The 24,624-nt window shown below is 34.4% G+C and overlaps 1 protein-coding gene across 6 annotated transcripts in view; it reads left to right on the forward strand.

Moving 5' to 3' along the window:
* The window catches only part of CFAP70 (cilia and flagella associated protein 70), a 101,628-nt gene that overhangs the window by 25,047 nt on the left and 51,957 nt on the right, over positions 1-24,624 (forward strand). For 3 of the 6 annotated variants that reach the window (XM_008696040.2, XM_040624582.1, XM_040624585.1), the window contains 9 exons: positions 156-335; positions 2,890-3,072; positions 5,456-5,550; positions 9,026-9,125; positions 10,727-10,861; positions 14,916-15,086; positions 15,271-15,351; positions 17,119-17,210; positions 24,403-24,463. In XM_008696040.2, coding sequence (XP_008694262.2) covers positions 156-335; positions 2,890-3,072; positions 5,456-5,550; positions 9,026-9,125; positions 10,727-10,861; positions 14,916-15,086; positions 15,271-15,351; positions 17,119-17,210; positions 24,403-24,463 — 1,098 coding nt within the window. The remainder of the gene's footprint in view (positions 1-155; positions 336-2,889; positions 3,073-5,455; positions 5,551-9,025; positions 9,126-10,726; positions 10,862-14,915; positions 15,087-15,270; positions 15,352-17,118; positions 17,211-24,402; positions 24,464-24,624) is intronic. The other 3 variants (XM_040624581.1, XM_040624583.1, XM_040624584.1) reach the window with 3 other exon arrangements.

A 24,624-nucleotide genomic window follows, 5' to 3' on the forward strand; every position in this document is an offset into this window, starting at 1 on the left:
GACCTAGAGGAAGTTATTTGAATCCTCTATATAGAAATAATTAAACTTGACCTTCTTACCTTGAACAGTGATATGAGATTCAAATAAGATAATGAAAAAAAGGGGGGAAGGCCTCTGGCATTTTCACTATGCTGCATAATTTTATTTTTTTCCAGCAGTGCAGTCTTGCAGTTAAAGTATTTGTGGCAGAACCCTTATTGACCACAGCGCAAATCTTAGGAGGCAATCTACTGAAAGTCACATTGGAGGCTGCCTACTCTGTGCCTGAATCTTTCATTCCAGTAGGGCCTATGCAGAACTACATGGTTGGTCTGCAAGTTCCATCAGTTGGAGAGGTAAAGCCCTACAGCCAGATAGTTATATAGGTTTAAATACTCATATAGTCATCTCTTCCTCACCTGCTAAAATTTCATTCTAAGCAAGCTCTATTAATGGCTGAGATTTTTTTTTTAGGTTTAAAAAATAAAGTTTACTTCTGTTTTATATGTAGATATCTATAGTTTACATATACATAATAGTATACATTTCACATAATTTTTGTCAATAAATACATATTTATGGTGGAAAATATGTAAAAAATTTCAAAATTGACTATTTTTAATGTGTTTCTATACTACTTTTATGCATATATTTTGTGAATTTTGTACAGTGTGCTTAATTATATAAAACTTTATGTTAATTTCAGGTTATTTTCTTAGTCCAAATTTCTTTTATTTTTCTTTTTTTTTTCAGATTTATTTATTTTGGTGGGAGGGGAGAGTGCAGGTGCGTAGGGCAGAGGGGCAAGGGGAAATGGAGAGTGAATTTCAAGCAGAGTCCCTGCTGATTGCAGAGCCTGACATGCGCTGCTGGATCCCATGACCCTGAGATCATGACCTGAACCAAAATTAAGAGACAGCAGCTCAATCGACTGAGCCACCCAGGTGCCCCTCTTAGTTAAAATTTCTGTGGAATAATTGTGTTGGATTTTTTGAGGCTCTTGATAGAGATTTCCAAATTGCTTGCTAAAAAGGTATAATTCATTAATACTGCCATCTGTTTTATTGCCATCTACATTTCAGTAGGAACCCTCCAATTCCTCTTCACCATTTACATTCCCACCAGCAGTATAAAGGGTTCTAATTTCTCCATATCCTTGTCCACATTTATTATTTTTTGTTTTATGATAACACCCATTCTAATAGGTGTGAAGTGGCATCTCCTTGTGTTTTAGATTGGCATTTCCCTAATGGCTGATGATGTTGAGCATCTTTTTGCATCCTTATATCGCCATTTGTCTATTTTCTTTGGGGAAATGTTTATTTAAGTTCTTTGCCCATTTTTGAATCAGGTTGTTTTTTGTTGGTGTTTTAAGAGTACTTTATATAGTCTAGCTATTAATCCCTTATCAGATATGTGATTTGCAAATATTTTCTCCCATTTTTTACTTTGTTGTTAGTATATTTTGCTGCACAAAATTTTTTCATTTTAATGTAGTCCAATTTATCTATTTATTTCTTTTGTTGTGCCTTTGGTGTCATAACCAAGAAATCATTGCTTAATCCAATGCCATGAAGTTTACCCTCTGAGTTTTCTTCTAAGAGTTTTATAGTTTTAGCTCTTATGTTTAGGCCTTTGATTCATTTTGAGTTAATTTTTGTATCTGGTTTAAGGTAAGGGTACAACTTGATTTTTTTGTATGTGGATCATTAGTTTTCTGTACCATTTATCGAAAGGATTGTCCTTTCTCCATTGAGTGGTCTTGGCATGCTTTATTTTGACAGTTTTTGCCAGCATTCTTGTTTTTATGGAGGAGCAGATTTTCACAGGTCTTTACTCTGCCATTCCGGAAATGTCTCTCCTTCACAAAAGTTTTTTTAAGCTAACCCAAAGAACCAGAATTGTTGAATTATAGGGTATGACAATTTTAAATTTACTGGAGACTGCAAAATTGCTTTCCATAGTTATACCAATTTATATTTCTATCAACTGTGTATAAGAATATATTCCCTTCACAATATTGCCAACGCTTGTTATTTTCAGACAGATTTTGCCAATCTGTCGTTTAAAATGATATCTCATTGTTTTGGGGCTCCTGGGTGGCACAGTTGTTAAGCGTCTGCCTTTGGCTCAGGGCGTGACCCCAGTGTTCTGGGATCGAGCCCCACATCAGGCTCCTCCGCTATGAGCCTGCTTCTTCCTCTCCCACTCCCCCTGCTTGTGTTCCCTCTCTCGCTGGCTGTCTCTGTCAAATAAATAAATAAAATCTTTTAAAAAAATGATATCTCATTGTTTTAATGTTCATTGCAATTGTTATTAAGGATATGTAGCATGTTTTTATTTAAATGGTGGATTATCTAATTTCCCTTTCTATAATTTGCCTATTTATATCTTAATCAATTCTATTGCAAGTATATTTTAGATAAATTTATAGGTAGAAAAGTGCCTATATTGTTAATCCTTTGTCAGATTTGTTTTTAAAAAGGTAATTTTTAAAAAGTATATCATAACTCTCATATAGATATAAAATAACAAAAAGGATTTAAACCGAAGGGTGTTCAAAGGATAATCTGAATAAATAACCCATATATAAGCAATCAGGAATGTTAAAATGAATTTGCTAATAATTCTAAACTCATCATCAGCTATAGGGCAAGAATCAATTACATCTCCACTGAACAAAATTTATTTGCATATCTATGGACAATCACTTTTTTATAAATTAAATAATTATAAAATAGCACAAAGATAACGAAGGGCAAAGGCTCTTCCGTAGAATCAGATAATCTCAGAAGGAAGGGTCTGTTAGACAACACCCACCATTACATTGAAAAGATACTTCAGTAATCTTTTTTGTTCATTTTGAAGTCTTTTACAAAATTTCCTGATGTATGATAATTTATTCTGTAGAAAGACTATCCCATTTTGTTCAAGAATGGAACTCTGAAGCTTGGAGGGGAAAGAGAACCTGTTCCCAGGCCCAAAAAATGGCCAATTGCCAACATTCTGGCTCCAGGAGCTAATAACATTCCTGATACTTTCATCATTGGTGGGCCCTATGAGGAAGAAGAAGGAGAACTCAACCACCCTGAGGTGAGAGAATTATGCAGTTTTTTGGTGATAAACTAAGTGCACCGACAGATGCTAAAACATTTTTAAAATCACTCTAATTTACATATATTTGTTACTTGTTAAAATAAAACAATTATCTAATGCTGACGAAAATGTCTCCTGACTTCTTAAGTTCAACAAACAAAACAACTTATTAAATTCAAATTTACTCTTTATTTTAAATTATTTATTCATTTAAAAAATTGTTAAAGATTTTATTTATTTGAGAGAGAGAGAGCATGAGCAGGGCAGGTGGAGGGGTAGAGGGAGAGGGACAAGCAGACTCCCCACTGAACAGGGAGCCCTACTCTGGGCTGACCTGAGCCAAAGGCAGACACTTAACAACCTGAACCACCCAGTGCCACAGATTTATTTATTTTTGAGTGGGTAGTAATATGGTCATAGATTATGCATATAAAAGCAAATATATATACTCAAAGGAAAAAAGGAAGACTCACAAACAAAAACAGAAGAGTGAAGTTTCCTTGCAAAGAGTGCAAAGGAGTAAGATTTCAGAAAGACTGACTCACAGATATCAGCATTAAAGTCAGGGATAAACTGTTTTTCTTTAGGAAGTCTAGATTTATAGAAGTATTCAAAATCTTGTTATTTTCAGAACCAGAACCCATCAAGAAAACACTATTTATTTATCTCAGAGTGTAAAGTGTTTATTTATTTGTTTATTTTTATTTTATTTTTCAAGGTTTGTTTATTTTCAACTGAGTATCTAAAATGCTTAGTCATATTGAAAGCAGGGAAAAATGACAGTTTTGCTTTATATACACACATATATACATACATGTATTCTTTCCCTATTGTTTGTTTCTTTGTGTTTTACTGAAATGGTGGCATACTCACTGTTTTGCAACTTGCTTTTTAGTGTATCTTGGTGATTTTTCCACATTGCTACCTGAAGAACATTCTTATTCTTATTCTTTCTTTCTTTGCGCTTGCTGTATGGTATGACATTGTATATGGACATACTTAAATTCACTTAACCAGTCGCCTATTGGTGGATATTTAGGTTGTTGAAAGTATTCTTTTCTTTTTATTCCTCCCTTCCTCCTTCCTTCCTTTTCTCTCTCCTCCTTCCTTCCTTCCCTCATTCTTTCTTCATTTCTTCTTTTGCTCTTTCTTTCCACATCCTATACTTGTCAAGAACAGGGAAAATGCTGCAAGCACAGTTGCATATGTTTCTTGAATGAGTTAATAATCATTAGTGGAAACATTCAATAAAATAATTTGTAAAATGAAGATGGTTGAATTAAGTATCTAACTATTTTAATAGTTGAAATAAGTCAGGCAATTTTTGAAAAACATTGTGCAGTGTCTTCTCTCATCATTGTGATTAGTGAAAATTCATCCTGTTCTTTGATTTATATTTTTATTTAGATCAGATATTTTATTTTACATATTTGGATTTTATATTACATTTTGGTTTATTTATTTTTTTTCTGTTTCAAGTTTTTATTTAAATTTTAGTTAGTTAACATACAGTGCAATATTAGTTTCGGGAGTAGAATTTAGTGTTTCATCACTTCCATAAAACACCCAGTGCTCATCACAACAAGAGCCCTCCTTAATTCCCATCATCCATCTAGCCCATCCCCTGCCCACCTCCCCTCCAGCAACCCTCAGTTTGTTCTCTATAGTTAAGAGCCCTTTATGTTTTGCCCCCTCTCTTTTTTTTTTCTTTTCCCCTATGTTCATTTGTTTTGTTTCTTAAATTCCACATTTGAGTGAAATCATATGGTATTTGCTTTCTCTGACTGACTTATTTCACTTAGCATAGTACACTTTAGTTCCTTCCACATCATTGCAAATGGCAAGATTTCATTCTTTTTGATGGCTGAATAATAATCCATTATATATATTTTTTCATTTAGATCATTCGTTCTCAACCCTGGTTGCTCATTTGAATCACCTGGAAAGCTTTTAAAACAATAACAATGGCCAAGCCCTAACTGAGATCAATGACATAAGAATTTACTTTCAAATTATTATCACTGTCCAGGTGGTGATTTTTTAAAAAACTCCCAGATAATTCTAATATGCATCCTGGGTTGAGAACTGGATGATCGAAGTTATATGAGTGAATATTTGGAACTTAGTACTGGATTGATGTAAGGATATAAATAATTTATATTATGTACTTTATTAATGGTAAAGTACCCTAAAATTTAAGATGTGGATCATTGAAGTTACAGTAGCAGTCATACTTATAGTAGTAGTAGTAGTAGTAGTAGTAGTAGTAGTAGTAGTAGTAAAAGTGTTGTGATCAAATCCATCAAAAGAATGCCCCACAGATTGAGCAGGACGAAGCCACGGTACACGGAGAAAACAAAAGTCTCTTACTGTTTTGCAGGACAGAGAATTTAGGAACCAAGCAGAGTGCATAAAGAAAAGGATTATTTGGGACTTGGAAAGTCGCTGCTACCTTGATCCTCCTGCAGTGGTCAGGTAGGAAGAGGAAGGGCATATGGCTAACCACCAAAGACTGTAGGTGGAAAGAAATGCTACTTTTGTTAATTTTTTCTATATTTGAGTTAAGGTGATCTGAGAATCTCTTCCACCATATTTGCTAATAACAGAGGCTTTTAATGATGGTGGCTCAACCAAGGTAGGTTCTGATTTCTTTTCATATAAAACAAGTCCAGAGCTGGTGTGTATGGTAGCTCCACAGTGCTATCAGGTATCCACACTCCATCTGTCTTTTTGCTCTACCTTCTTTAACATGTGCCTTCCACAAGGTTGTCTCTGGTCCAAAATGGGTGCTGGAGCTCCATCCTTCACATTCACATTCCTCGCAGAAAGTTGGAAGAGGGGGAAGTGTTTGTGGATAAAAAAGGATACATGTTGGCTGTCTTAGCCCCCCTTATAGAACCTTCCTAGAATCTGCAACCTCAATTTATATCTCAGTAGCCATCTCTAGATGCACAAGAGGCTGGGAGTTCTTTTTTGTTAGACACATTGTTACTCAGACTAAATCAGGAGTTAGATACTAAAGAAGAATAGGGCACTTGATATTGTTTGGGTAACTACCAGTCTCTGTTACAGTGACCTGGGGGTTAGGGAGAGAATGAGAAATAGAGGATTATCAATATATTTGAATGAGGAACTCTGGTTTTCTTTTTCAGTTCATAGACTATTTTTAAAAACAGCGTTAGAATTGCAGAAAAATTGACCAGCCATTTCAGAAAATTCCTATGTACCTCTGGTTCCCCACATTACTGTTGTGTATAATATAAATATACATTATTGGGTTTGACTTGCTGATAATTTTGTTGAGGATACATTGTTGCTATTGTTACTTTGAACCGTTACCTATTTGATCAGTTTAAAATAAGAAAAATTTGAAAATTTATTTTACCTTAATTTTATTCTCTGATTCTCTTCTTTTCTTAATGCAGATTCAAGTTTCTAACCCATATCATTTTCTTTTCCTCTGAAAACTTTTAGCATTTCTTTCAAGGCAGGTCTACTGGCCACAAATTCTCTCCATTTTTGTTTGACTGAGAAAGTCTTTATTTCTCCTTCACTTTTGAAAGATAATTCCTTGGACACAGAATTCTAGGTTGGTGGTTTGTTTTTTTTTTTCTTCAAAACTTTGAATATTTCATTCCATTCTTTTCTTAACTTGCATGGTTTCTGAAGAGAAATCCAATGTAATTCTTATCTTTGTTTTTCTATAGGTAAGATGAGTTTTTCCCCCTCTGTCTTCTTTAAAGATTTTCTCTTTCTCTTTGACTTTCTGCAGTTTGAATATGATATGCCTAGGTGTAGATTTTTTTGGTATTTATGATGCTTAATGCTCTCTGATCTTCCTGTATCTGTGGTTTGGGGTCTGTCATAAATTTAGTAAAATTCTCAGTCATTATGACTTCATGTATTTCTTTTGTTCCTTTTTCTCTTTCTTCTTTTGCTATTCCTGTTATACCTTTTGTAATTGTTCCACAGTTCTTGAATATTGTGTGGTGATTTTTTCATTTTTTTCTCCTTACCATTTTAGTTTGGGAAGTTTTTATTGACATATCTTTGAACTCACTGATCCTTTACTCAGCCACTATGTCCATCAAATGAATTCTTCCTTTTTGTTGCTGTGTTTTTAATTTCTAGTGCTTCTTTTTTATTCTTTAAGGTTTCCATCTTTCTCTTTACATTTCCATCTCCCTATTACATTATCTACAGGTTGTCTGCTATAGGTTCCATCTCCCTATTACATTATCTACAGGTTGTCTGCTTTTTCCATTAGAGTTCTTAACATATTATCATAGTTATTTTAAATTCCCTATATGATCATTTCAAAATGTGTGTCATATCTGAATCTAGTTCTTATGTTGTATCTCTTCTGTATTTTTTTTCTTGCCTTTTAGTATTCCTTGTAATTTTTTATTGAAAGCTGGACATTATGTATGAGGTAATAAGTGAGGTAATTAGGGGTTTTAGTGTGAAGTTTTCTGTTAATCTGGCTAGGAGCTGGGCTGTGTTTAATGTTTGCTGTATCTGTAGGAGCTAGGGGGTTCAGTTTCCTTTTTTGCTCTTCCCCTGTTGTGTTTCAGTTTGCCTAAGAACTTTTCTTAGGTAGAGTCTGTGTTTTGCAGCCTCTCTGTTATAATCCACTGTTGTTTTACTGGAACCCTATTGATATGGTGGGAAGGTGTTGGGAAGCGGGAAGTGTTTTATAATCCTGTGGTTAAATCTCAGTATTTTAATGGTTTGACTCCCTGGGCTGTGACCTTTGGAAGTGTTTAACAGCATTTTTTACTTCTTATGTGAGACAGGAAGGCTAGGCAGAGCTGGAGTTGTCTAATTGCCCTTCCCCTGGGTCAGATAAGGCTCTGGTAAAGTCTTTTCCGCTAAAGAGTAGGCATTTGTTATGGATAACACTCCAGGCATATTTCAAAATGGTTACTTTTCCCTTCTTCCTGCCTAAGAGGATTTTTCTCATATCTTCACCATGAATATTTGATGTGGCCCCTTGATTTAAAACCAAAAAACTATGGGGATCCCCTAAGACTGGGCTCCCAGGAGTCTATAACTCTGCCTAATCCAGCCTCCAGTTGGATTAAAGTGTTTCCCTCCAGTTGCTGGCTCCGTTGCTTTCTCCTACCTGTAAGCTGATCTCAGCTGTGATTCTCTATACTTGCCTTATCTCCAAATTTCAGGGTGGTGATTTGCCCCACGAACTTAATTCTTAGATGGATCTTAGAAAGGTCATTGATTTTTCAGTCTGACCAGCTTTTTTGTTTTGTTTTGTTTTTGTTTTTGTTCTGAGAACAGGAGCAACAACTTCTAAGCGCTTTACGTGTCAGAGTTGACACTGTTTAAGTCCTACTTTATTTTTCCACAGGAGAAATAAACATATTTTATACTATTTGAATACTTGTCTGATGATTTCTTTAGAATAAATCACTAAAAGTGCAATTTCTGGGTCAAAGATTATGGCCATTTTAAGGCTTTTGCTTCATATTGCCAAATTGCTCTCAAAAATGTAAAGTTTGCCTTTGCTAGCAGTACAGTAGAATTATTTTTGGAATTTTATAGATTTGGGAAGGTTTAAAAAACCCACCTACCTAATAAAAATGTTAAATATGTGTGCATATTTTGCTATTTTTTTAAGAGTTATTTATTCATTTTGAGAGAGAGGGAGAGAAAGAGTGCGGGGCTGGGGGGGAGGGGTGAAGGAAGAATGAGATGAGAAAGTCTCCCAAGCAGGCGTCACACTGAGCCCTGAGCCCCAAGCTGCTCAGTCAGGCGGGAATCAATCCCACAAACCCAAGATCAGGCCTGAGCCAAAACCAAGAGTCAGTTGCCTAACTGACTGCACCACCCAGGTGCCCCTCCATTACTTTTTAAAGGAGAGGAACACTTCCCTTTAAATTACATTAACCACATTTTTGTATGTAATGCTAATGGACTGATTTTTGATTTGCAGTTTTCAGAAGCGAATTGCTGATTGTCGATTTTGGCCTGTAGAGATCACAAGAGTTCCTCTGGCTACTGCACCCAAAGGGAAAGCTGCAAAATTTGATAAGGTTAATTTGTTCACTTAAACATTTATATAAGAAATGTCTGGTTAGCCCCAACCTTTTATTCTGCTTCTAATTCTGAACCAAGGGAGTGTGTGAACTGATGTGGCTGCTCGCTAGAGCGACCAACTTAACCTGATTGGCCAAGTAGTTTCCTGGTGTTAGCACTGAAAATCTCCTGTCCCTGGCAAATCAGGATAACTGGTCACCCCAGCTCCCCAATGTCCACTAAAAATTATTTAAACTTTATTCCTGGACATCTTATTTCCCTTTAGCTCTTTATTATAGTTTTACCATCAATAAAACCACACAAAATAGCCATTTTTATCGGTCACAGTAGTTAAATATTGGCAATATGGTTCAACTTAATGCATCTTCCTGAATTTCTTTTAGACATCCTACTTATAATGTTTTAGCCTGCTAATTAGAATAATAGAATTCATTGATGTACATTGTTCTGAAACATATGTGAAAAGATAGGCTTTGTGAGCCTAGAACATGTTCTCTATTGTTTTATTTGTGCATGTCTGGTCTTCTGCTTGTTCATAAACTCGTTGAGAGTAGGAATCCTGTCATAAACTGCTTTGTATCCTCCACAGCACCTAGCATGATTGGTGGTATACAGCAGATACTTAACAAGTACCTAAATTATTGTACTGATTTTTAAAATAGAGCTTTTGCATAATAAAAATACTACTGCTAGTAACCGTTTCTCTCTTTGTAATATATAATGTACATTGGCTAACTTTCCTTAACAACACAATATTATATGAACATAGGACTTTTAAATCTAATTTCTAATTATTATAATATGTGAAATCAAAGAGACTACTTTAAATCTTGTGGGGATTAAATGTGTTTTCTTTCACTAAATTGATTTTTTCTCTATTAAAGTTTTCTATGGCAAACCATACATCCATTAAAAATTATGTTATATTAATTAACATGTAATTCATCTTTGAAATGGGAGTTTAGATGAAATTAGAGATGACAAATACATGATAGGAGACTATCATTCATTCTCGTCATCCATGGCAGATATTACTGATTAATCAAAACATTCTTTCTTTCTGAACTCAGATAAGGATACAGAATCTTTCTCAGTACAGTACTCTGAAACAAACCCACCAATTTATTACAATTTAGGCATAAGTTAAATTTGTCATCACTGGTCTGGATGATTTGTAAGGTCCCTTTCATTCATAAAAATCTGTAAGCTAAAGCTAAAAGCCACAGCTTCTGATTCTTTTGCATTTTCGTTGTTTTTATTTTACAAAGCTTCACTTTTTCCTTAGAAACAACATGATAAAATGGACTTTTTGGTTGAATACATATGTTATCAATTAATTTGAGTATGTGTTGATCTAACTACTGCCTTTACTATTTGTTAACACTGTTTATATGCATTATTTCAGTGATCATAGTATTATTAAACCCATTTTGAATATAAATATAGATCCAAAATATCTATGTAACTGGCCCAAAGCCAATAGTTAAGTAGCATAGCTAGTTCCTAAAGCCAGGTCTTTGAATGACTAAGTCAGAGCTCTATACTTTATGCTACATTGCTCTATAGCACTAACAGCTCTCTGGTTTTATTCCTTTAGGCTGATGATGAAAGTCAGCTTTCATTTCATGGTGTGGCTTATGTTAATATGGTCCCGTTGCTGTATCCAGGTGTGAAGAGGATTCGGGGAGCTTTTCATGTTTACCCTTACCTAGACAGTACAGTCTATGAAAAGGTAAGAAAAAAATTGTATAGAAGGTATTATCCTAATTTATCCTTTATGTATGTGTTTATTTACATCTTTAGCATACACATCTTTGCAATTGAAATTTGGAGCCAGTTGGTATACTAGGATGTTAAATATAGCACCTTGCAGTCATTCTGTCATTGAACCTTAAAAACTTCAGGATAACGAAAAACCAAAAGCTGGAAACAACCTAAATCTCCATCAGTAAGTGAACAGAAAAACAGATTTTGTTGTATATCAATATAATGAAATACTACTTAGTGGTAAAAAAGGAATGAACTATTGATACATGCAACATGGATGAATCTCAAATGCATTATGCTAAATGAAAGAAGCCAGATAAAAGAGAGTACATAATGTATGATTCCATTTAAATAGAATTCTAGGAAAATAGTATGTAGTGACATAAGCAGACCAGTGGTTGCTTGGGAACAGGAATAGAGCGAAGGATGGATTTTAAAAGAGTGTGAGGAAAGAATTAGGGATGAGGGAAATTTTGGTTATGTTGATTGTGGCCATGGTTTCACATGTGTATTCATGTGTCAAAATTAATCAAATCGTATACTTTAAATATGTACTTTATTATATTTCAGTTTTACTCAACAAAGTCAGATACACAATCTTTAGGATAATGAAAGAAGTCTATTGTGTTAAGTATGCAGAAACTTAAATCAATGAGCTGATTAATGAGCTACAATATGGTTCTTTCCATTTTCAGGTGTTAAAATGTTAAAATCAACTATCTATCTATCTATCTATCTATCTATCTATCTATCTATCTATCATCTATGTCTATATGTCTACACTTAAATAGGGAATATATATATAGGATATATATGTATATACGTATATACATATATTTATATATTTTATATATATAAATATATGTGTATACATGTGTATATATATATATATATTTTACCTCCAAACAAAAAGTCAGTTTTACCATGTTGTTTCTTAGGAGAAAGTGAGTCTTTGTAAAATACAACAATAATAACAAAAACATATTACTGTTGTATCATTATTAGGATAGCTATTTTTTAATAATAGAGTCATAAAGACCTATCATCTATTTATAAAACAATTGAGTAGTAAATTCTTTCTATATAAGTATCCTGTAATCAGAAATCACACTTATAGGGATGTATCTTAAGGAAATAATTTAATAGGATCAGAAACTCCATATTAATAAAAGCTTTTTGGGATCTCTAATAGTAAAAACTAAAAATAGGTTTAAATGTCTAATAATAGAGAAAGACTTAGTAAATTATTATAAATAAAAATGATATAATATGTGTCCATTAAAAAAGATAATTGTTAATGTTTTGTAAATAGTTAAATGGAAAAAAAGAATGCCAGAATGTTACATATAGCATAGATCAAAATTAATTCCAAATGAGTTTATTGAAATAGTTAAATGTGAATATAAAAGTAGAAGTGGCTATTAATTAAAAGATACAATTTTAGGGAAGATTTCCTAGGCTTGAAAGCAATGAAAGATATAAAAGATTTAGATTGCCAAAAAGTGAGTAGCTTCTATATGTAGACGAAATCATCATAAACAAAATTACAAAGTAACTGAAAAACTGGGGGAATATTTGAATACATATCTGAAAGATGGCTATTATTCCTAAAATATAAAGCACTTTATCAAATTGGTTAAGAAAAATACACCAATTTTTTTTTTAAAGGGCAAAGTACATGAAACAGCAGATCACAAAAGAAGAATGCCAATGGTGAATAAATATAAGAAGAAACATTTGGCCTTATCTATAATCAAAGCATTGCAAATTAAAATAATAATATCATTTTATCTGTAAAATTAGACAATTCTTTAAAATACGATAATGCCCATGGGTGGCAAAGGTGTGGTAAAACCACTCTCATTCACTCCTAGAAGTGTAAATTAGTACAAACCGTCTACAAAAAAAAATTTTTTTGTCAGTATGTATTAAGAAGCTTAGAATACTTAAATCTTTTTCCATAGTATTCCTACTTCTAAGAATCTATTTTAAGGAAATAAGTAGAATTTTATCCAAATTTTACTACATGAAGATATTCTTAGGAATCTGAGGGAAACAGTGTATCATAATTGAAAGGTTATAGGCCTTGATGTCAGTCAGCCTCTAGTTCGAATTCTGGACCTGCCATTCACAAGCTGGGTGACTTCAGGCAAGTGACTAAGTTTCTCTCAACAAACTTGTCTTGCAAGAAACACTAAAGGAAGTTCTTCAGCTTGAAAGGAAATGGCACCAATTGCTAACGTGAGTCCACCAGAAGAAACGAAGAACACTAGAAATGGTTAAGTTTAAGTTAATATAAAAGATTTTAGAAATATATTTTTTTACTTTTACTCTTAATTTCTTTGAAAGACATTATATAAAGCATTAATTATATTGTTGGGTTTATAACATGTATAGATTTGATATATATGATAATGGTAACAGAAAGGAGGGACAGTAGTATGGAACTACAGTGCACTAAAGTTTCTACATTATACCAGAATTAAGTTAGTATCAATGTGATATAGATTGTGATTAGTTAGGATGGCTAAGAAAATCGTGTGTACATATACATATACATATACACAAATACATATGTGTATATAAATATATATATAAACAAAGGAATTAAATGAGAGCATCACAAATATTTAACATAAAAGAAGGCACTTAAAGGAAGAGCAGAAGAACAAAAAAGACAAAATATATAGAAAACAAATAGCAAAATGGCAAACATACATGTAAATACTTCAACAATAACTTTATATGTAAGTAGCATTAAACACCCCAATGAAAGAATAGAGATTACAAGACCGGATTTTTAAAAATCAAGATTCAATAATATGCTGTCTAAAAACAGACACACTTAGATTCAGATACACTTATATTATAGTAAAAGGATGGAAAAGATATACTATGCAAATGGAAAATGTAACAGAGCTGAGTGGCTATATTTATATCAGACAAAAGAGACTTCAAGGAAGTATTACTAACAACATAGAGTGTCATGTCAGAATGATTAAAGGGTCAATTAATTAGGAAGATAGAATTTACGAAGTATTGTATATAATAAATATATAAATTATAAATGTATACATACCTAACAACAGAACCTCACAGTACTTGAAGCAAAATCCAACATATTTGAAAGGCGAAATAGATAATCTGATGGTAACATTTAGAAATTTCAATATTCCGGTCTCAATACTTGGTCGAAAAACTATACAGAAAATCTATGTTAAACACTAACTCAGCATACAACCCAGAAAATCATGTTTAGGAACTTACCCAAGAAAACTGAAAACCTGCATTTACACAAAGACATGTATGTGAATATTTATAGTATATCAGTGAAACTATCACTGTAATCAAGATAATGTATATCAAGATACATTGAGATAATGTAAATATCCATTACCTGCCCCCCCCAAAGTTTTCTTGTGTACCCTGTGATCCTCTCATAAATCTGACCACTCTTCCCCTCTTTGTTTTTTGGTCTGGCTTCTTTCACTCAGCATAAATTGTATTTAGATTTCATCCATGTTGTTTAATTAAAAAAAATTTGTTATGAGATTCTTTTCCAGTCATTTACCTAAAGTTTGAATTTTCTCATGCAAAGTTTTTAGTTTGAACTCTAAATTTGCCTTATTTTTCTGATTATAGTTGATAGGCCAGTAGTAATTACATAATATTTCTTATACAGAAATAAATTCTACCACTTAAAGTTCATCTGAAATTGTTATGAAAGATTAAAAGCTTTCTGGGAGAAAGAGTTATGAAACACCAAAATCAGGCACGTTTGAAGGGGTTCCTCATAATAATTTAAATAATAGGGCAGGCAGCTAACTTCCTATGATGGTTTTACCTATTCAACAAGTATGGCAATCAGTAAAGTTTTTCATTTCCCCTATCTCCCTCTGGTTCTACAATGGTGAGATTATCTAGAAAACTACATGATGTGAAAGAATAATGTGAGTTTCTTTCAAATTTGTCTCATTTGCTTGTGATTCATTGCATTTTTTGTTGTTGTTTATTTTCAGACCAAATGTTTATTTAGCTTGTTCCGGGATACTGGCCATCATTTGATTCAGAATAATAAAATTGGAGGAATTAATTCTCCATTGTCTAAACCTATTGTTTCTAAGAACCTGAAAGAAGAGAAAACAGTCAAAGAAAAGGAAATGGAAGGAAAGCTTAGGCCTGGGGATTTGGTAGGTTGTTTAGAAGATGATGATTTTGCTAGTTTTGTTACATTACAGAGGCTTGAACTGATTTCTTATCTGGCAAATTGCATCAGTTTAGTTTGCATTTTGTTGCAACATAATGATCATTGTTCCTAACATTGTGAAGACCATGTAAGAATTCAGTTTTTGAGGTGTGTTCATTTTCTTCCAGCAAGCACCTAGTATAAAATCTCAGAGCTCAGATACTCCTTTGGAAGTTGAACCCTCTCTAAGCCACAATCCAGAAGGACAGGTAACTATGCATAAAGAGTTGGAAAATTAAGTATGATATTGTGAAAAATGCTCATTATCTTAGTTACCATCCCATATTTGCCATGACTAGTTTATGACTTTGGGTAAACTTCTTTGTCTTGCTGAGACTCTCTAAAATGAGCAGGTAGTACCAAATTAAATTTAAGGTCCTTTCTAACATTACAAGTTTATGTCTTTTATTAATTTACTATATTATGCACTAGGAGGGATGCAAAGATTTATGATCTGCAGCATTTACTCATCTGCGTTCAGGAAACTCAGCAGTCTGGTGGGTGAAACAGATGGGTACATAACTAACCATAATATAGAATTTTGATGAATGCTATACTAGAGGTACAAATAAAAGGGCTGTGAGGGCTCAGAGAAGACGGATTAATCACCCCTAGGATGGAGCATTCTCAGAAGGCTACATGGAAGAGGTGGCATCTGCACTAAGTAGTGAAAAATAAAGAGAACACTTTGCCAGATGAAGATGAGAGGGTGGGCATTTCAGGGCCAGGGAATAGCTTGAGTCAAGGCACAAAGAACGTAGCAGAATTTGGAGTATACCAATTAATTTAGTGTATGGAGTAGAGAAATGAAAAAGAAAGGAGAGATTCTAGAAGGAAGTAAGAAAGGAGAGAGAGGCTGCACTGAGTTGTAGAAAGGTTTGTTGTTGAAAGGCTTGCTAAAAGTTTGGGCTTCATTATATAGGTGATGAGGGACTCTTGAGCCTCATCTTGGAGACTCACATGAAAGGTTTTTAAGTCATGTGGAAATAAGACCTTATATGTATTTCAGGGCAGAACTCTTGCAAGGATGTGAAAAAGAGAGAATGGGTGGGGGCTTCAAATATCAGTTTATATGTTTTTATTATAGTACAGATGAGTGTTAGTGCCAGTTTGATTTAGGGAAGAGGTTGTAGTAAAGAAAGTCAGAAAATTGAAAAGGCAAGATCTGGAATTAGGAAGTTTGAAGGAGCTAAGGAAGAAAAGCTAAAGGTAACTCAGGTTTCAAGCCTCACCTTCTAGAAGGATGACAAAATCATTAAAAGAAAAGTCAAAAGAGAGGTCAATGTAAGGGAGATGATAAGTTCAATTTGGGACATGTTGTATTTAGGATGGTGGCAAAATTCTGGGTAGAAGTGTCCATCAGGTTGCAGTTGGTAGGTGGTGATGTGGATGCTGTGAGTGGGAATATCAGAACATTATGTGACTATTTCCACAGGACTTAGAAAGTCTGGAGACAGAAAGAATAGCATTCATTTAAAACAGTTCCAAGAAAAGTATTGAACAAGTTAAATAGTGCTTCAGCCGAGATAGAAGTTTCCAAGAATAAAATTGAAAATGCTTTTCCACAAGAGATAACCACTATTACTATTTTCTTTCCAGCTATTTTTCTATATTAAAAATATTTTGGAGCGCCTGGGTGGCTCAGTCATTAAGCGTCTGCCTTCGGCTCAGGGCGTGATCCCGGCGTTCTGGGATCGAGTCCCACATCGGGCTCCTCTGCTGGGAGCCTGCTTCTTCCTCTCCCACTCCCCCTGCTTGTGTTCCCTCTCTCGCTGGCTGTCTATCTCTATCAAATAAATAAATAAAAATCTTTAAAAAAATTAAAAAAAAATATTTTGACAGTCAAGATCATGCTGTATACATATAGTTGTATATGGAGTTTTCTTACTTGTATTATGAATGTTATGTTACTAAAATTTGTTCATAAATATCTGTTTTTAATTGAAAGAATAAATTAAAGAAATATATCTTTACAGCAATATGTAGAAGCAGGGACATACATTGTGTTGGAAATTCAGCTGGACAAAGCCTTGGTTCCAAAGCGAATGCCAGAGGAACTAGCCAGAAGGTGTGTAGCAATGGTTCTTATACTCGTTTTGCAAAAACATTTTAGGTATAAAAAAAGGAATTCAGATTGTCCCCATAAATACAGTTTTCCTAGGCTAAGTAGCAGACAGTTTCCTGTTTTTTCCTCTCAGATGAAGTTTCTTTTGTTACTGTTGTTTTCTTATTACATAAGCAGTATATACTTATTATTTAAAAAATGAAGATTTTGAGAAAATTGAGATCAGCAAGTATATAAAAACACTCAGATTTCTACTCACCCAGTGATAGCCACTTTAAAAAACTGGTAAATATCCTCTGGAGTTAAAGTGAAGTTTCTATATTATATACACACACCATAAACATACACACCCATGTCACATATAAATAAATGTAATTTTTGAAAATGGTTTTTATATTGTACCACAGTGTTTTGATTGTGTTTCTAGAAGATTGTCCATTTCTTCTAGGTTATCCAATTTGTTGATTTACAATTGTTCATGGTATTCTCTTATTATTCTTTTTATCTCTATAAAATGGGGAGTAACGTCCCTGTAGAGCCAGATGGGAGGCTTGATTTCACCACCCTGAGATCATGACCTGAGCCAAAATCAAGAGTCAAACGCTCAACCAACTGAGCCACCCAGGTGACCCTGTCACAGATTGTATTTTTAGACATTTTGTGCCCATTAGCAAAGATTTCTAACTACTATTTTATGCATTTACCTTCTAAAAACAAGTAAAGAGGAGTTAACAAACCAAAAGTACAATAATACTGGCTTTCATATATACCTTTACCAGCGTTCCTTATTTCTTCAGTTACTTTCTAGTTACTGACTAGTGTCCTTTCATTTCAGCCTGAAGTGCTCCCTTTAGCATTTCTTATAGATTAGATCTTACTAATAGACTCTTCGTTTTTGTTTATTTTGTTAATTTTTTCTTCATTCTTGAAGGGTAATTTGCTGTATGTAGAATTTTTGTTTGGCATTTTTTTCTTTCAAAACTTTAAATATGTTACCCTAGTACCTTCTGGCCTCCATGGCTTGTGTTAGTCTTACTGACATTATTGAAATTATCTGTTTATCTTATGTGACAAGGCACTCCTCTCACTGCTTTTTGAGTTTTTCTCTTGTCTTTGACTTCTGACAATTTGACTACAATTTGTCTTAGTATAGATCTCTTCAAGTTTATTGTGCTTGGAAATTGTTATGCTTCTTGGATGTATAGATGCATGTCTTTCTGCCCCTTTCCTTCTCTCTTCTCCTTCTGGGTTTCCCATAAGTTGTATGTTCGTCATACAAATTGTGTACGTTGATGGTGTCCCACAGATTTTCGACCCTGTTTACTTTTTTGTTGTTTGTTTTTCTTTCTGTTCCTCAGACCAGGTAATTTCAATTATCCTATCTTCAAGTTTGCTCATTTTTTCTTTTGCCTGACCAAATCTGTTGAACCCTCTAGTAAATTTTTCATTTGAGTTATTGTACTTTTCAACTATAGACTTTCTATTTGGTTCTTTTAAAAATTTCTATCTCTTTACTGATATTCTATTCTTATTTTGTTTATATATTATTTTCCTGATTTCTCTTAATCCTTTGTTTGTGGTTTCCTTTAACTCTTTTAGCACAAGTAAGTTGCTTTATTTCACATCTTTTTGTAGCCGGTCCAGTGTCTGGGCTTCTTCAGGGACAATTTCCATCATTTTTTTTTTTAAAGAGCCATATTTTTATGTTTTTTTTAATACATTGGGTGATTTTTTTTGTTGTTGAAAACTGGACAGTTTGATATTATAAAGTGGGAAGTTTGGAAATCAGATTTTCCCCTTCCCCAGTGTTTGCTGTTCTTTTTTTTTTTTTTTTTTTTTAAGATTTTGTTTGTTCATTTATTTGACAGAGAGAGAGGCAGCGAGAGAGGGAGCACAAGCAGTAGGAGTGGGAGAGGGAGAAGCAGGCTTCCCGCTGAGCTAGGAGCCGGATGCAGGGCTCAATCCCAGGACCCTGGAATCATGACCTGAGCCAAAGGCAGACACTTAACGAGTGAGCCACCCAGGTGCCTCCAGTGTTTGCTGTTCTTAATTGTTGAAGTTGTAGGTTGTGTTCAGCCAGTGTTTTGATTGAGAGTTTCTTGAATGCCAGGATCTTAATATAATCAAACAACTAAACAAAAATAAAACAAAAATTTTTTGTTTTTGTTTTTGTGGATGACTACATGCTGGAACATTCTTTTTTTTTTAAGATTATTTATTTTTAGAGAGAGAGAGCATGTGTGAGCAGGGGGAGGAGCACAGAGAGAGGGAGAGAAGCAGACTCCTTGCTGAGCAGAGAGCCTGAGGAAGGGCTCAATCCCATGACCCTGAGATCATGACCTGAGCCAAAATCAGAATTGGACACTTAACTGACTGACCATCCAGGTGCCCCTGGAGCATTTTTTTAAACATTTAACTAGGCTGTTTATAATTCTGCCTCAGCCTTCACTTCCTGCTTGCACTAGGACTATAGATCAGTCAGTGGTGGAAGTTTAGGGTCTACTCAGGTCTTTTCTGAACATGTATCCTGTCCTGAGCATGTGTGAGGCTTTCTAAATTCTTCTGTACAAGTACTTTTGAATACCCTAATTTCCCAAAGAAACTGTCTAGCTTTTCTTTCTAGGCCTTAGGTGGTTTGTTGTATCTTAACCATAATCTTTTGTCCCACAGAGCTATGGGTTTTTGATAACCTTACAATGTTTTTGAGTAATGCGCACCTGCTAGTTTTCTACCGTGAGTGGATTTCAAGATAAGAGAAACAGAATTGAGTGCCTTATGTCAGTCATTCAGGTAGCCCCAGATAGATTAGAACAAATGCAGTAACTTGTGAACAAGGTCTGCTCTGCTTCTCCAGAATCAGAGCCCAGTGTGCCACACTGGAAATGCAGGTTGCCATTTTCAATATTGCCAATGAGCTGGGAATGGGGTGAGGTAAGTGCAAGTAAAAATGTCACAAATCTTGCCCAGTATTATAGTTGCCTTTTTCTTGGTTCAGTATTCATTTGGTTGCTGTAAACTTTTGACTGTCTTCCACAGTTCTGTCAGAGTTGGTTATGACAGTTTCTGGTTGTTATTGTCAATGTTTCTATGGTGGGATGGGAGTTTAAAGTTTTATACTCTATCATTTTGCTGATGTCTAGACTTCACCTTTTGATGCGAGGAACACTATGCTCAGTGCAGGATGAAAGGAAACAATAGCTTTTATCTTGGAGATTATTTATTACAGATATTTTTAAGGCTTTTGATAAATATCCCCAAATTGCCTTCCAAAAACTTGCAGTTCCACAAGTGATGTATGAGCCTGATCTTTCTTCATACATTCACCAACACAATACTTTTTTTATATTTGCTATTTGGACAGGGGAAGAAAGTTTCTCATTTTAATTTTAATCCACATTATAAATGTTTTAGTGAGATTAAACATGTTTTCACATATTAGTCATTTGGAAGTCTTCTTTTGAAAATAAAATGAAATTAATAATCCAGAAATAGAAAGTTAAAAACTCAAGCCATGGAAACAAAGAGGAAGAAAGTGTTAAATAGAAATTTCACAAGTAAGCATCAAATCTTAGTTGTTTAACAAAAAGGGAAGTCCTATAAATTATGCAGCTCTAATCCTAAAGGAGGACCCATGCTAGTTCCAAAAGAGATCAGATATCTCCCTGGCATTAATTTCTAAAACAGATTTCTCATTTGAACTTTTACATAGGGAATACTGAATGACAAAATAACAGCATGCTTAATGAAAGTTTTATAGCAAATGTAGGTGCAATTTTTTGTAATTTTTTAATTGAAGTATAATTGAAATTTAACATTTATTAGTTTCAGGTATACAACATAATGATTCAATAGTTGTATACACTGTGAAATGATTACCACAATAAGTCTAGTTAATATCTGTCCTCATACAGAGTTATACAATAATTTTTTTCTTGTTAACAGAGCTTTTAAGTTCTACTCTTTTAGCAACTTTCAAATATGCAAATACAATATTATTTTTTTGTTTTTCTTAAATTTTATGTATTTTTTTTTTTTTAGTTATTTCTATACCCAACATGGGGCTTGAACTCATGACCCTGAGATCAAGAGTCACGTGCTCTTCCAACTGAGCCAGCCAGGTGCCCCTCAAATATGCAGTACAGTATTATTTTTTTATTTTATTTTTAAAAGAATTATTTATTTATTTGAGAGAAAGAGAGAGAGAAAGCCCAGTGGGGAGTGGCAGAGAGAGAGAGAGAATCTCCAGTAGACCCCCTGCTGAATCCAGAGCCTGATGCGGGGCTCCATCCCACCACCCTGAGATAGGGACCTGAGCCACCCAGGTGCCCCTATTCTTAGACTTTTTAATGAGATATGGTTATTACCTGTAAGTTTTTCTTTGGCTGTAGGGAGGTAGAAGGTAGATATCTCCTCCAAGCTAGCCCAAATGACAATATTATAGAGCAAAGGCAAATTAGAATGGCAGCGTTAGAATATCAGACCCAATATTCATAAAAGATGGTTTGCCTCTGGTTCCTGGCTGAGACATATATGTACCTAATTGCTGAATCTATGTCAATGTATAATAACATATATAAATTTAATGTATTCTTAAACATGAAGTAAAGCTCAATTACTTTTATAATAAAAGAAATACAAATTTAAAACTACCCTTAAATACCTTTATTTAATTGTAGAAGATCAAAAAAGCTTAATAACTCATTAAGGTTGTTGATGAGCACATTAGAAATAGATCCTCTCATTGTAACTAGTGAGAGTATAAGTTGGTAAAATTCCTGTGGAGGACAATGTCGTACTAGCTATTAAAATACATAAGCATGTGTCTTTTAACCTAGTAATTCACTTCCAGTTAACTTCTTTACAGATGAAGTTCTTAGCAAGGCCATTAGTGACTCCTGCATTATTAAATCCAGTAGTCTGTGTTCAAGGTCATTGAGACATGTTATTAGTGTTTAATGACTCAGTCCTCCTTGAAGCACTTTCTTTACCAGGCTCTCAAGATACTATACTCTCTTGGTTTTATTCCTCTTCCTCTGGCCTTCTTTATCTCTCTAGCCTTTCAGAGCTCAGTCCTTGGACCTCTTTTCAATTTACATTTATTCCCTTGGTTTTTTCATCTAGTCTCATGGTTCTAACTACCATCTACGTGCTGATGGCTTCCAAATTTATATATCAACCTTGGACCTCTCTCCTGAATTCATATATTTAATTCTCACAAGCTTTATTGAGATATTATTAAAGTAAAAGCTTTATTGAGATATAGTCCACATACCATTCACTTCACCCATTTAAACTGTACAATTCAGTGGTTTTAGTATACTCATAGAGTTGTACAGCCTTCATCACAATCAACTTTATAACATTTTTCTTACCCCTAAAAGAAACTGCATACATTTTAGCAGTCACTCTACATTTCCTCCCAACCCTCATGCCAACCACTCACCCAGAATCCCCCAGCCCTAGGAAACCATGTATCTACTTTTTCTCTGTATAGATTTTCCAGCTTTGGACATTTCATATAAATGAAATCATACAGTATGTAGTCTTTGTGACTGGCTTCTTTCATTTAACATAATGCTGTCAACGTTCATCCATACCGTAGCATGTATCAGTACTTCATTTCTTTGTTGTTGAATAATATTTCACTCTATGGGTATACCATGTTTTTCCCCCATTCTTCAGTTGATGGACATTTGGACAATTTATTCTTAATACAGCATTCTATACTGATTGTGTTAAAATGGAGGTCAACTCATGTAACTAACTCCTCTGCTCAGAAGCTACTAGTGACTCCCTGGCACACTGAAGAAAGGCCAGAATCCTTTTAATGGCTTACAAGGGCCTAAATATTGTGTATGCACTTTGCTCTCACTTTTTCTGTCCAGCCATACTTGACTTCCTGCTGTTCTTCACACATGCCAGGCACGCTATTGCAGCCAGGCCTTTACACTTTCTGTTCCCTTTGCCTGTACTTTCCTTATGCCAGATATCTACACAACTTGCTTCCTCACTACCCTGAGGTCTTTACTCAAATGTTACCATCTCAGTAAGTGTCTTGATGAAATGTGTTTCCCTACTTCACCACCTTAGCCCCCAACATAGTCTGTCTGCCTTCCTGCATTATTTTTCTCCATGGCACATATCACTAACATATTTATCTTAATTATTGTCTTTCTTTCCCCACTAGAATATAAGCTCCATCAGGGCAAGAATTTTTGTCTAATTTGTTTAATGCTTTATCCCCAACACTTAAAAAAGTGCCTGATGGATGGGTACTCAGTATATATTTTGAATGAGTGAATAAATAACATTGTCTCTGGAGAGGAAATTGCGTGGCTGGACTACAAGGTTGTCAACAAAGTTGAGGACAACAAGACAATTTAGTATATATTGTTTCATACCTCATAAGTTTTGAATCAGAGGATATATAACCTATTAAAATAAATATAACTAAAATTAGAAATAATGAGCAGAGGTATACAATTACATAGGACCTATTAAAGAAAAGCTGAATTTGTAAATTTGATTGTAAACTTTAAGGCAGTATTATATACTTCAGCAGGAATCTGAAACTATAAGGAGGAAGAGCTAAGAATTTAATTTCCTCTCGTTTTTGTAAAGTCTCCTGAAAATGAAAGGTAGAAGTTTTGGCATAAGTAGGTTGGCAGTAACAAAATATGTGTACTATGTCTGATATCATTATTGTAATTTAATGCAGTCATAAGTTATGTGTACCAAGGGGAGACTTTTTATCCTAGATGGAGAGGAAAGAAAAGCATTCACTTGCCTGTACCATTTAGATTTCCAAAACTTCATTCTTTCAGAGACTCTACAGAGTGAATCTAAAATCCTAACACCCATTTCTTGCGAATTCCCGAGTCAAGCAGTCTCTTGAGTGCAACAGCAGTTTTAAAAAATGCATAAGAGTAAAACCAGGGCTCCAATCAGCCAAAAGTACAACTTAGCTACTTTCTGAGTAGCTGCTTCCTGGCTTCTTTCCTATCTAGTCCATAGCTGTATACTATTCTATGGTTCACATCTAGGCATTTACATGAGAGAATTGCAGTGCTCAAATGTGATGTGGGAACAGAACTTAGATCTCTCCCATACAGGCCCTTTGGAAATAGGAATAAGAGAACATAAATCTGCAGATAATAAAGTTTGTGTTTGTGTTTGTCATTTTTTTCTGGTACAGGGTCAAGGAAATGATTCCTCCAAGGCCACCTCTTACCCGTCGATCAGGAGGAGCTCAGAAGGCAAGTGCCAAAGCCAAGGTGAAACTATAAGTGATAAGGTATTGAATACACCCACTTGAAAATAAGGCATGGACTCTTCAGTATATTTTCTAGAAGGGGTGAAAAATTGTAGCTTCACATATTTCTCTTCCTGGTTCTGTTTGTGACCAGTGACATACAAT

Source organism: Ursus maritimus, unplaced genomic scaffold (assembly GCF_017311325.1).
Source record: "Ursus maritimus isolate PB19 unplaced genomic scaffold, ASM1731132v1 scaffold_7, whole genome shotgun sequence".
NCBI classification, from domain to species: Eukaryota; Metazoa; Chordata; class Mammalia; order Carnivora; family Ursidae; genus Ursus; species Ursus maritimus.